Source organism: Chrysochloris asiatica, unplaced genomic scaffold (assembly GCF_000296735.1).
Source record: "Chrysochloris asiatica unplaced genomic scaffold, ChrAsi1.0 scaffold00124, whole genome shotgun sequence".
Taxonomy (NCBI): domain Eukaryota; kingdom Metazoa; phylum Chordata; class Mammalia; order Afrosoricida; family Chrysochloridae; genus Chrysochloris; species Chrysochloris asiatica.
Genome location: NW_006408642.1, coordinates 6,876,766 through 6,888,648, shown reverse-complemented (window position 1 = coordinate 6,888,648; position 11,883 = coordinate 6,876,766). Strand labels below are relative to the sequence as shown.

Genomic DNA, 11,883 nt, shown 5'->3' with positions numbered 1-11,883 from the left:
AAAAAAAAAAAAAGCTAATACTGTTGAAATTGCAATGAAACAATGAGTGTAAAACCGAGGTTCTTCCATGTAAACTATCATTAAATTCACAGTACAACTTTAAAGTGCTTATGATGACAGTGTTGTCATTAAGTGCCATCAAGTGTGTTCCAACATGACCCTGTATACGGTTTTCTGAATCACTGTGAGACTGAATCACTGACTTTGTGATTCAAACAGGCCCTGCAGTACAGTGCTTACTCTAAGCACGACACCAGGACTCCTAAAATGACCTAAGACTACTTTAATACAAAAACAAAAAGTGAAATAAAAAGTGACAAAACTGCAACAAATAATTCACAATAAATATGAATAGCCAAATGTTCTAACAATATAAAACCTGCAATTAGTAAGCCAGAAGATTAATACTATGATTCCAGATATGGATATTGAAGGGCAAAGGAGCAGATATGAAGCAATGGAAACCGGAATCAGTGAGCGTGAAGATGAATTACAACATAACACTAGTATGCTAGATATCATGTTTGGTAAGGTGGAGGGTAAGAGAAAAAGAGAAAGACCCCCCAGTAAGATGGACTGGCAAAGTGACAGTAACAATGGGCTCGAGCGTGGCAACAATTGTGAGGTGGGCCCAGCACAAGCCAGTGTTTCGTTCTGTTGTGCATAGGGTCGTTATGAGTCGGTACCGATTCAATGGCACTTAACAACAACAACAGTATGCTAGAAAAACAATCAGAAAAAAGAATTTTTTAAAAAGCCAGAAAGACTAAGAGTTATGGGGAACACCATGTACAGGAACAACTTATGAGTGACAAGAATTCCACAACAGGAAGACACGATAAAAAGCATGGAGAAAATTGTCAAAGAACTTCCCTAACATAATGACAGACAAAAATATATGCATACAAGAAGCTGAACAAATCGCAAACAGGGCAGATCCCAAAAGAAAAATCACTAAGACATAAAATTTTTAAAAAGAAAGACACGTAAAAAATTTAGAAAGCAGCTTAGGAAAGGCAAAAGTTACCTACAAAACAGACCCAATAAAACTAAACTCTAATTTCTCAATAGAAACCATGTAAGCAATAAAGCAATAGTAAAGGAGCTCTGGTAGCGTAGTGGTTATGAATCGGGCTGCGAACCGCAAGGTCAGCAGTTCGAAACTACCAGCTGTTCCGCGGGAGAAAGATGAGGCTTTCTGCTCCCGTAAAGATTTACAGCCTCGGAAACCCTGTACAGGGTCGCTATGAGTCGGAACCGACTCCACGGCACATAACAACAACAACAACAACATAACATATACAAACCTGAGAGAAAAAATCTGCCAAGCAAAAATCATTTACTCAGCAAACCTGACTCTCATATATGACGGAGAAATTAGGACTTTCCTGATAAACAGAAATTAAAGGAATTTGAATAACCAAAAAAACTTTACGAAGAATGCTTAAGAATGTTCTTTAGACTAAGATCAACAGCAGACAACAACCTGAGATTTCCATATAAAACAACATCACCAAGAACTCATTCCTTATATAGAAGCATTCAAAATAAAACAAACTTACAAAACTGAAGATAGGAACTAAGGATATCAAATTATAATAAAGTCAACTGCAAAACAAAAAGAGAGAATAGTATAGATAGAGAAATTTCAAGTGCCAAAGAAGTTAAGCAACTCTCATTGTAAAACAGATTGTTTTATTTAAGGAAAAAAAAAATTCAATAAATTACAGGGCAACCTCAAAGAAGTTTAGTATACTTGTGTATCAAAAATTTTTAAAAAGCAGCAGAAAGACTTTATAAACACTAACATAAACAGAAGTAAAATGAAAAGGGAACTTAAAGACTCTTCCATATGTTCTCTACAAGAGACAGATGGAAACAGTCCAAATGCCCATAGATAGAAGAATCTTTAAACAAATTTGGGTACATAAAATGAAATAGTAGGCAATACTGAAGAATAACAATAAATCTGCGAAACACCTCACAACAAATATGAACCTGGAAGACATTACACTGAGTACAATTAGTCAATCACAAAAGGACAAATATTGTATGAAACCAACGTTGTAACCAATGTTGTATGTATGAAGTTTTTTTTTTTTTAAGTTCTTGATTAAAAAAAAACAAAACTATGGTGGTTACAAGGGGATGGGGTGTGGGGAAAATTATTCACAGGCTAGAGGATACACATGTTAGGTAACAAGAATGACAGGGCATGAAGTATACAACAGGAGGGAGGTTAGCAGAGCAAAGAAGACAGTAGGAGGAGACACAGGAAGGAATGCAATAGATAAAGTGAATATAAATGTTGGTACATAGAGGGAATTGGAATCACTGCACTGAAAAGCAAAGTATATGATGTGCTGAACATAAATCTCATGATCTGTTCTGTAAACCTTCACTCAATTCACAACACAATGTTTTAAAAAATTACTTCTACTAGGGTTTCTTTTTTTTTTTTTTTTAAGTTTTTATTGTGAATTGAATGATAAGTTTGCATGGGAGAACTTCAGCTTCACATTCATCCTATCGTATTTCGTTTCATTGCAATGATTACAATCCCCTCCATGCATCTAATATTCAACAGGATTTGCTTCCATTCCCTCAGTTTTTTTTTTTTTTTAATGTACACCGAAGCACACAAAAATACATAACCAAACCACCGAAGGGGACACCCTGCAAGCCTGCCCCCCTGGCTGTCAACACACAGCCCCTCTCCCTCTCAGTCGAGTCTCCTGACACTCCATCTGTCCATGTCATTAGGGTCCTGTTTTATATATGAATTTATATCAAACAAAATATATTTAACCACGTGTCTCTGCAATCAATAGATGGCTGCAGACATTTCATCTTCAAGTTGCTGCTGTTGATACTAAGTACCAGTGCGGCAGTTCTAAGTCACCTTGACCCTGTACAGGTGTCTTAATAAAAAAATAAAAAAAAAATCTTATCCAACAGTGGCTTCTGAGGGTAGCTGTTGGGCCACTTAAATTCCAGGCAGAGTTAATGCTACTGTCTTTTGGAATTCCAAAGATGTAACAATTTTGAAATATCTTCTGAAAGGACAATCACAAGGGCTTTAAGAGAAAAAAGCCAAGAAATTTTTGATGAATTTTTTTTCTATCACAACAATGTACCTGCTCATTTTTCAATGGTAGTAAAATGCAACAAGAATTCTGTGGTGAAACCTTACACCATATACTCTCCAGTCCTTTGTCTCTTCAGACTTCTTTTTGTTGCCCAAACTTAAAAGAATATTCAAAAGAAATATGATTTGAACGCACTGAGCATACCAAAACTAGTATTTTGACATGGTATAAATAGAAGAGAAGAGAATTCTTCACGATAGGGCTAGAAATATGGAAACACCACTTTCAGAGCTAGAAGGGTATCTCATTGAACAGGGCCTTCAACATTTTAGTATTTTTGTTGAATAAAGTTTTCTATGATTTTTGTAGGACTACATTTTGACTTAACCTTGTTTGTTTATATGAGGAAACTCCAAAAACCTCATGGTATAATGGAATTAAAATATAATTAATTTCAGCAAAAGCAACTGAAGACATAGATAGATAGAGCAGCTGAAGACTGTATGTAGCCTAATGGAAAGAGAAAGGGTCTGTGCTGGCGGCCGGGAGGCAGTCTTGCAGAGGAATGTGTCCTTTGTTTGTTTAAATGTTTATATATTCCTGAGTGTTTTTGTGCACATACAGAAAAAAGAGGGACTAGAAACAAATACTGTTGAATGATAATGCATGGAGGGGATTGCAATTATTGCAATGAAATGAAATACGATGAGTGTAAATCCAATGTTCGCCCATGTAAACTATCAATCCGTTCACAAAAAAAAAAAAAAGCTTTTTGAAGTCCCTTTGTATACTGTACAATCATATGCTTGCCAGGCCAATCACTCTACATACAACAGACATGAAATTACACACGTACATAAAGCTGTTCCGTCTGCCAGGACATATTCACTATATCCATTCTCTGATTATAACCTATATACCCTGGTATCACACTGTAGGATCAACTCTGGACTGCAAACCACAATGTCAACAGTTCAAACCTACTAACTGCTACTCAGAAGCCCTATACAGTGTTGCTGAGTCAGAAATGACTCAACAGCAGTCTTCAAAAAACAAATTGAAACTTTATGTAATGAGAGGTATGTACTGTAGTCGAACACTTGGGAGGGAGGCTGTGGTACTGTGGCTTTACCAGAATCCAGTGGGCATCAAAGTACCATTCATTCTGTCTCCTAGAACCTTCTCCTCTCCTTGTGAGGTGGTAGAAGCCACCCCGTAAGCCCCAACAGTTCCTGTTCCTCTTAGAATCTTCGCCAAATGGAAAGCTTTCCTTAGGGGCCTGAACCCAGTGGGGGAGGCAGGTGCTCAGGCTTGGGAAGAACCTGTCTGTATGTATGATGTGAGGTTTGTGCACGTGCAAATGCCTTTTTTCTTTTTGCCATGGGGACAGTTGAATTCAGGGCATTTTTCTACAAGAAACAGTCACCCTTCTCTCTTTCAATACGCACTGGCTGCAATCCTACGCCCATCAAAGACACTTCCAGCACAGAGTGAAGCTTACCAAGATAGCTGGTGTGGCCTGAGGGTGGTCGAGGTAGGAAGTAGGCATGACAGTATACACCTCCCACATTTAGGCTGAACCCCAGGTGGGGCTGCCAGGGCTCATAATACAAGGTGATACCCCCACCCACCCTGCCTGGCCAGCCTTTCCTTTGTTTCCTTGGGTGAATGCAGGGGCAGCCACCTACACAGTGGTGTAGCAGGTGAGCAGGGGTAGCTGTTTATGGTGTGACGTGTGGTGCCTGGGAGGAAATGAAGATGAGGAGGTTTTTCCTTACTGTATAATGAATATCTATCTGTATGACTAAATTAACACATTTAAAAAAATAATAATGTAATTTTTGCAAAAGTGTTTCAAAGTCCCTTCATATATTGTTCCATCATATATGCTTGGCATGCCACTCACTTTGTATACAAGAGACATGAAACACATTGTGTACAAAAAGCTGCTGTGTCCACCAAGATATATTTGCTATTATCTATTCTCTGGTTTTGGCCTATATATCCTGGTGTGGCAATGGAGGATCAACACTGGACAACAAACCACAATGTCAGGAGTTCAAACACACCAGGTGGTCCGCTATAGGAGAACCCTATACAGGGTCGCTGTGAGTCAGAACCGACTGACAGCACAACAATTATAACCTTATGCGAACACTGCCAGATATGGAACATTACCTAACACAAGACTACATAATCCATTAAAGAAGCACAATGTTATAGGTAAAAATGATTACTAATTTAGCTACAAAATGATCAGCGGTCTCCAAATTTGCATCACATAAAACAATGACTTTGTTTTTGTTGTTAAGTGCCATCGAGTCGGTTCCGACCCATAGAGACCTTGTACAGGGTTTCCGAGGAGCAGCTGGTGAGCTTGAATTGCCGACCTTGCAGTTCAAATAGCTTTACAGTCTGGCGCATTAACCCACAGCGCCACACCCTGACTCCAAAACAGTGATTAGCAGCTTAGTTAAGAATTCACATCAGGATGAGAGGAAGACTCATTAATAGTCTGTAATATGCAAAGGATGCAACTGTGCTTGCTAAAAGCTAAGAGGATTTGAAGCAATTACTGATGAAGATCAAAGACAATAGTCTTCAGAATGGATCACACCTCAACATAAAGAAACCAAAAATCCTCACAACTGCATCATGACAACCAGAGAAAAAACTGAAGTTGTCAAGGATTTCCATTTACTTGTATTTACAATCAACTACCTACCATGGAAGCAGTAGTGAAGAAATCAAATGATGTTACTGACTTGGGAAAATCTGCTGCAAGACTTCTTTACAGAGTTGAAAATCAAAGATGTCACTTTGAGGACTAAGGTGTACCTTAAATAAGTATTTTACTTGCTTCATTTTGATGCAAATGAAAAAGGAAGACCTCAGAGTTGATTTCTTTGGATTACGGTGTTGGGAAAGATTAATGACTATACCACAGACTGTAAGAAGAACAAACAAGTCTGTCCAGGAGGGAGCATAGCCAAAACATTACTTGGAAGCAAGAATGGCAAGACTTCATCTCATGCACTTTGGACATGTTATCAGGAAGAACCAGGTCCCAGAGAAGGATATTATGCTTGGTAAAGACTATGTTCAAAAAAAAAATCCTTAATGAACTGATTGACAGGGTGGCTGCAACAATGGACTCAATTGTGAGGATGGTGCAGGACCAGGCCAGGCAATGTTTCATGTTGTTGTAAAAAGGGTCAATGGGTTAAAACCAATTGAACAGCACTAAGGAGCTCTGGTAGTGTAGTGGTTACGAATCGGGCTGCGAACCTTAAGGTCAGCGGTTCGAAACTACCAGCAGCTCCGCGGGAGAAAGATGAGGCTTTCTACTCCCGTAAAGATTTACACCCTCGGAAACCCTGTACAGGGTCGCTATGAGTCGGAACCGACTTGACAGCACTTAACAACAACAACAACAAACAAAAACAACAGAAGTTTAACAAGAGAAATTGTACATACATATGTACTCTTTCACATTTAGGTAGATTTCATTGGGATTTAAAAAACACATTTTTAAACTGTAATTAAATTTAGAAAATAAATTTTGTGTTACACTGAGTTTTCACAATTACCAAATAACAAAAGTATTATCAAAAGATTAAGAATAAGATATAGAAATCTATTCATATATAAAAGCTAGGAATCATAGACATAAAAAATAAAACTTAACCATACCATGGCATTGTTAAGAATGGATAAATAATGACTAGGAGTATAAGGCATGTGTAAATAGAATACATACCATTTTTGGGAAGTACCACTTCCTCTATGTTGGGAACAGGTGTTGGGTCTTCCATGTCCTTGGTAAGATCTTCTTGCTCTTCTTCCTCTTTCTGACTTCTACGCTTCCCATAAAGACTAGCTTGGCTAAAACATACAAGATATATATAAAACATAAACTAGATTGATTATAGTAAACTTTCTCCTCTAAAACAATTTTCAATTTAATCCTATCCATGTCAATTTAAGTGACATCAATTGCACTAATATCTGCTGCAAAGTTCCATCATCATAATCAGAAACTCAATTATTTACGAAACAATGACACACATCCCCTGTCACCAGTAAGCACCATTAACAATGGTTTCAGTATGTTTGTCTATTCTAGTCCCTGAGAGGCAGAACAGTTTGTGATTGGCTACTAATATAAAGGTTGGCGATTTGAACCCATGAAGGAGGACTTGAGAACTGCTTCTGTAAAATTCTATGGAGCAGTTCTATGTTCTACACAAAACACAAGGAGTCACCATGAGTCAGAATCTACTCAACAGTGCCTGTTTCACTAGATTATGCTATTCTGAGCAAACCATTAACCTTCATTATTTTAAAAATCCTATATTCAGAATTATTTTTAAAATACAAAAATAAATCAAATTACATATTTTCCAATTACATCTACCCAGTAAAAAAAAAAAAAGAAGAAAATGTTTCTGGGTATAAGAAAAGGACACAGAACTCACACTATTCAAACAGTATCCAAAAAATGGTTTTATTAATGATCTTCACCATAAGTATTTTAAGCAATAAAAGGATATGTGCTAAGATAATATGAAGGGGTTTCATAGAGTTCAAAGAAAACTTCCTTATCTATTTCATTTTACAATGAACTTTTTGAAGCCCCTGGTATGGCACATTCTCCTTACTTTCTTTCAACTCAGAAAGTAGAATCACCAAATAACTACTTAAGACATTTTCTCTAAGATACACACAACAACTGCATTTTTCTGACTCTTTATAACAACCAAACATCAAGAATTACAAGTACAGAATTACTTGTTGTTGTTATTAAGTGCCATGGAGTCTGTCCCAACTGACAATAACCCTATATAGGGTTTCCACAGAGAACCTGGTGGGTTTGAAGCACCAACCTTGTGCTCTAGAGTCCAGTGCTGATCCTACAACGCCACACCAGGAGTACTGGTGTAAAATCACTTACTATAGTACTAATGCTTTCTTTCATAAAAACTTTCACATTACCCTTTCACTAAAAACTCTTATCAAACCAATATTGGTTTTTAAAACTATGACATGCCACAATTAATATTAGGCTTCACTGATACTTTCTGGTGAGGAATTACAAAAGACACAAGAACATAAAGCACTGAATTGAAGATAAATTTTTAATTACCTTTAAAAACTGAGAAACCACTAAGAATGAAGCAACATTTCAGGAGAAAAAGTTAAAGCATAAAGACATTAGTTTTAAGAACAAAACATTTGTTTTGGTAAGGATTGAGCAATAAATCGAGTGCATTTACAAATCAGAGTGGAGATGGAGAGAGTTGGCTGAAGCTATGTACTGTGACCATGCTGGATATCCTCACACTACAAAATATGTTCAAAGTTCCCCTCTAACTTTGCATTATTCTGATATAGATTGGTGGTGGTAGTTATGTGCCATGGAGTCGGTTCCAACTCATAGCGACCCTGTACAGGGTTTGGTGGTGGTGGTTATGTGCCATGGAGTCGGTTCCGACTCATAGAGACTGTGTACAGTGTTTCCGAGGCTGTAAATCTTTACAGGAGCAGAAAATTTCATCTTTCTCTCACAGAACAGCTGGTAGTTTCAAACTCCTGACCTTGCAGTTCGCAGCCCGATTCATAACCACTACACTACCAGAGCTCCTTTAGGATGACAGATATAACTTTTTTTTTTTAATGTTTATTGTGAATTATGTGATCATTTACATGGGAGAACATTAGCTTTATGTTCATCCTATTGTATATCGTTATATTGCCATGGTTACAATCCCCTGCATGCATCATCAACCTACCAAAAGAGAAACCCTGCAAACCTGCCCACTGGTCATCAGCACACAGCCCCTCTCCCTCTCTGGGTCTAGTCCTGGGCCGCTCCACCTCTCCATGTCATCGTCTCTGCCTCCATCTTTAGCATCACCATTTCTCTGGGTAGGGTCTCGCTCTCTGCACTTCTCCCTTGATGGTCCCAGGAACCTCCGTTCCTAGACTGCAAAGTCAGTCACTCCCTTCCTTTTGCTACAAAACGACTACCTTTACATTTCCCACCCTCACACTCAGTCCTGATAACAATTATTCACCATTGTACCACAAGTGACCTATCCCCATCTCCTTTCATTAACCCCACCCAGACAGTTTGGATACTACTCAGTGGAGATTCTACCTTCCTCCGTGCCCTCTGAATCTAGGCTCCCTCTTGAAAGCTTGTAAGCCAGTCACTTCTTGCCTTTGTAGCTCCCCCCATTTTGGGTAGCCAATGTCCAAGTTGCCACTCCTCTCAACTCTGTGTATGGAGGGAGTGGGAATGATCCTCGCTGTAAAGATGTGTTCCCTCTTTTGAGCTATTGCATCCATAGGTGTAAGTCAAGTTCATCAAGTTTCATCAGATTACTCTTTTTTTCCCTCTTCTTTCCTCTTCTAATTGAGCTCTGATCATCCAGTCAATGAAACCACATCGAGTGGGTATTATCTCAAGTGTGGGTGTTCTTATGCATATGCCCTCTCTTCTTATCAGCTGGACGCTTCAATCTTTTTTTTTTTAAATAAAAATTACATGCCAATTTACAAACAGTCTATAACTCTAAGAGGGGTAGGGTGTGTGTGTAAAATGTTTTGATAAAGAAAAGCTTATAAGGAAGATGAGTAAAATAACCTTTAGGAAAACAGATTTCAGCATGCTCAAGTTAAATATAGGATTCTAAGGGGAAACTCAAAATGACCAAAAGCATAGTTATTACAAAGAAAACATTCAATTAAAGGAAATGCCCATAATTATTTTGGAAAACCCAATTCATGGGTTTTATATTATCGTGGGTCTCATGAACATCACAAGATGATTCAACAGACACTAGGTTCCTGGTATCCCTTCCCAGTTCCTAAATGGAATAGCAGAACATCTGAATTCAGGCCCAAAAGGATTTTCCAAAGAAGCTAGCTATGCCTTTCCTCAAAAGGATCTCTAGTACTTCTGTTATCTCTTAATTTCAATAGCAAGATTCATGTAAAAATTTTAAGAAATAAAGCGATCCCTCATATCTTAAAGGGAATTAATTCTGAGCCTTTAATTTTTATGCTTATGACATATACTTAGGTCTTTCACATAGAATCATTTTAATAACTATGACTGTCTCAGTATATTATATATAAAACAAAGAGGTTCTGTAACTTTCCTAAAGTTATCAAGCTAAAAAATGTTTCTAGTAAGTATGTTTTAGGGAAGAACATGATTCAATATTTATATTTAGGACAGACATGACAGTTCAGTTAAAGAAAAATATGCATCTATGGAAGCAACAGAAGACAAGATATCAAGAAGATCACTATAGTCCAGCCTACAGAAGCCAAGTCAACAAATTTACTATGAAAACAATATATTTCATAACCTGGCATTATGTAATAAATATTTTGAGTTGTTGTTAGATGCCACTGACTAGGCTCTAATACACAGTGACCTTATGATCAATACAACAAAACACTCTCCAGTCTAGTGAAATGCTCACAATTGTCGTTAAGCTTCAGCTCAATGTTGCTGCCACTAAGTCAGTCTATCTAGCTGGGGGTCTTCCTCTTTTTCACTGACCCTCCACTTTACCTAGCATGATGTACTTCTCTAGGGACTTATCCCCAATAACATGTTCAAAGTATGACAGAGTTAAGGACCCTGACCCTGGTCAACAAAATGGCATTGAAGCTGCCCCCAAGTGCCACCGAATAGAGTCCTGCTTAAGTTTCGGGTCTCCTGAAAGCTTAAGTCTTTATTGCACCAAGAGACCCTCCCACCAGGAAGTTTCAGGTTTCAGGAAAATCTCCATAACCCTGCCCACTGGAAGCACCCCGAGAACTGTACCCAGGACCACACTGCCTTACATATACCAGTCTGTAAGGGGCAGGAGGGCTCTTGGTCTCTAGACTTTTGAGTTCCCCCTCCCAGGTTTTCTCTAAGGAAGCTAAAGAATGCCTTCTCCAGCCCCCAGACATAAGACCTCGGCAGATCTTCCTTACATGTCTCAGGGGTCTGCCATGAGAACAATACAGGGGACGCTCTGGTTGTTCTTCTGGCCCTCCCTCCCATCTCTGGCCTTGATGTTTCTCTCCTCAGGACAACCTGTAGAGAAACATCCTGTGCCCTGGACACTCCCCTCTTGCCTCTCCCTTTAACTAAACACACAAAAGTATGGGAACCAATACCTCAAAAATAGAAAAGGAGACCCCGCGTTAGGGTGTTTCTTGTTCAATTTCAAAAAACTTCATTTACAATCTGAATTCAAACTGAAATGCCTTGTTACGCTTTGAAAATGGTACCTTCGATTATGGAATTCTCAGAGATCTAGAGAAGTTCCTCCAAAGGAATGGAAACTGGTCAGAGGTCCTCTAAATCCAAGCCTTTTTCTATCAACCACCACAACTCTCTTAAATGTCTATTTTTCTTATGTTTCAATTTCCCATTTCCACCAGTTAGCCCATCTAACATTCAAACCCTGGCAACACCTCACAAAAGCCCATACACCTCTTCAGCTAGCTCATTCTAAGCTCCACCTCTTCTCAAACCTTCATAAAAACCCTCAGCCTGTACTGGAGGATGCTTGGTCAGTAACCCCCTCCCAAGTTTGTATCTAAAAAACCTGTCCTTACTTTTTTTTTTTTTTAATTTTGTTTCATTTTGAGTGTAGTTGAGTAGCTTTTCACAACTTTATGAGCCACTTCATTTTACTTTTTGTAAAGTGTCTGTATCATATATCCATTTTACTTATTCATTGGTTGGTCTTGTCAAATTTTAGGAGTTTTTTTTTTTTTTTTT

General features: G+C 38.2%; 1 protein-coding gene across 1 annotated transcript in view; it reads right to left on the bottom strand.

Moving 5' to 3' along the window:
• The window catches only part of SMARCC1 (SWI/SNF related, matrix associated, actin dependent regulator of chromatin, subfamily c, member 1), a 207,848-nt gene that overhangs the window by 109,704 nt on the left and 86,261 nt on the right, over positions 1 to 11,883 (bottom strand). The window contains exon 11 of the mRNA XM_006868793.1: positions 6,850 to 6,974. Coding sequence (XP_006868855.1) covers positions 6,850 to 6,974 — 125 coding nt within the window. The remainder of the gene's footprint in view (positions 1 to 6,849; positions 6,975 to 11,883) is intronic.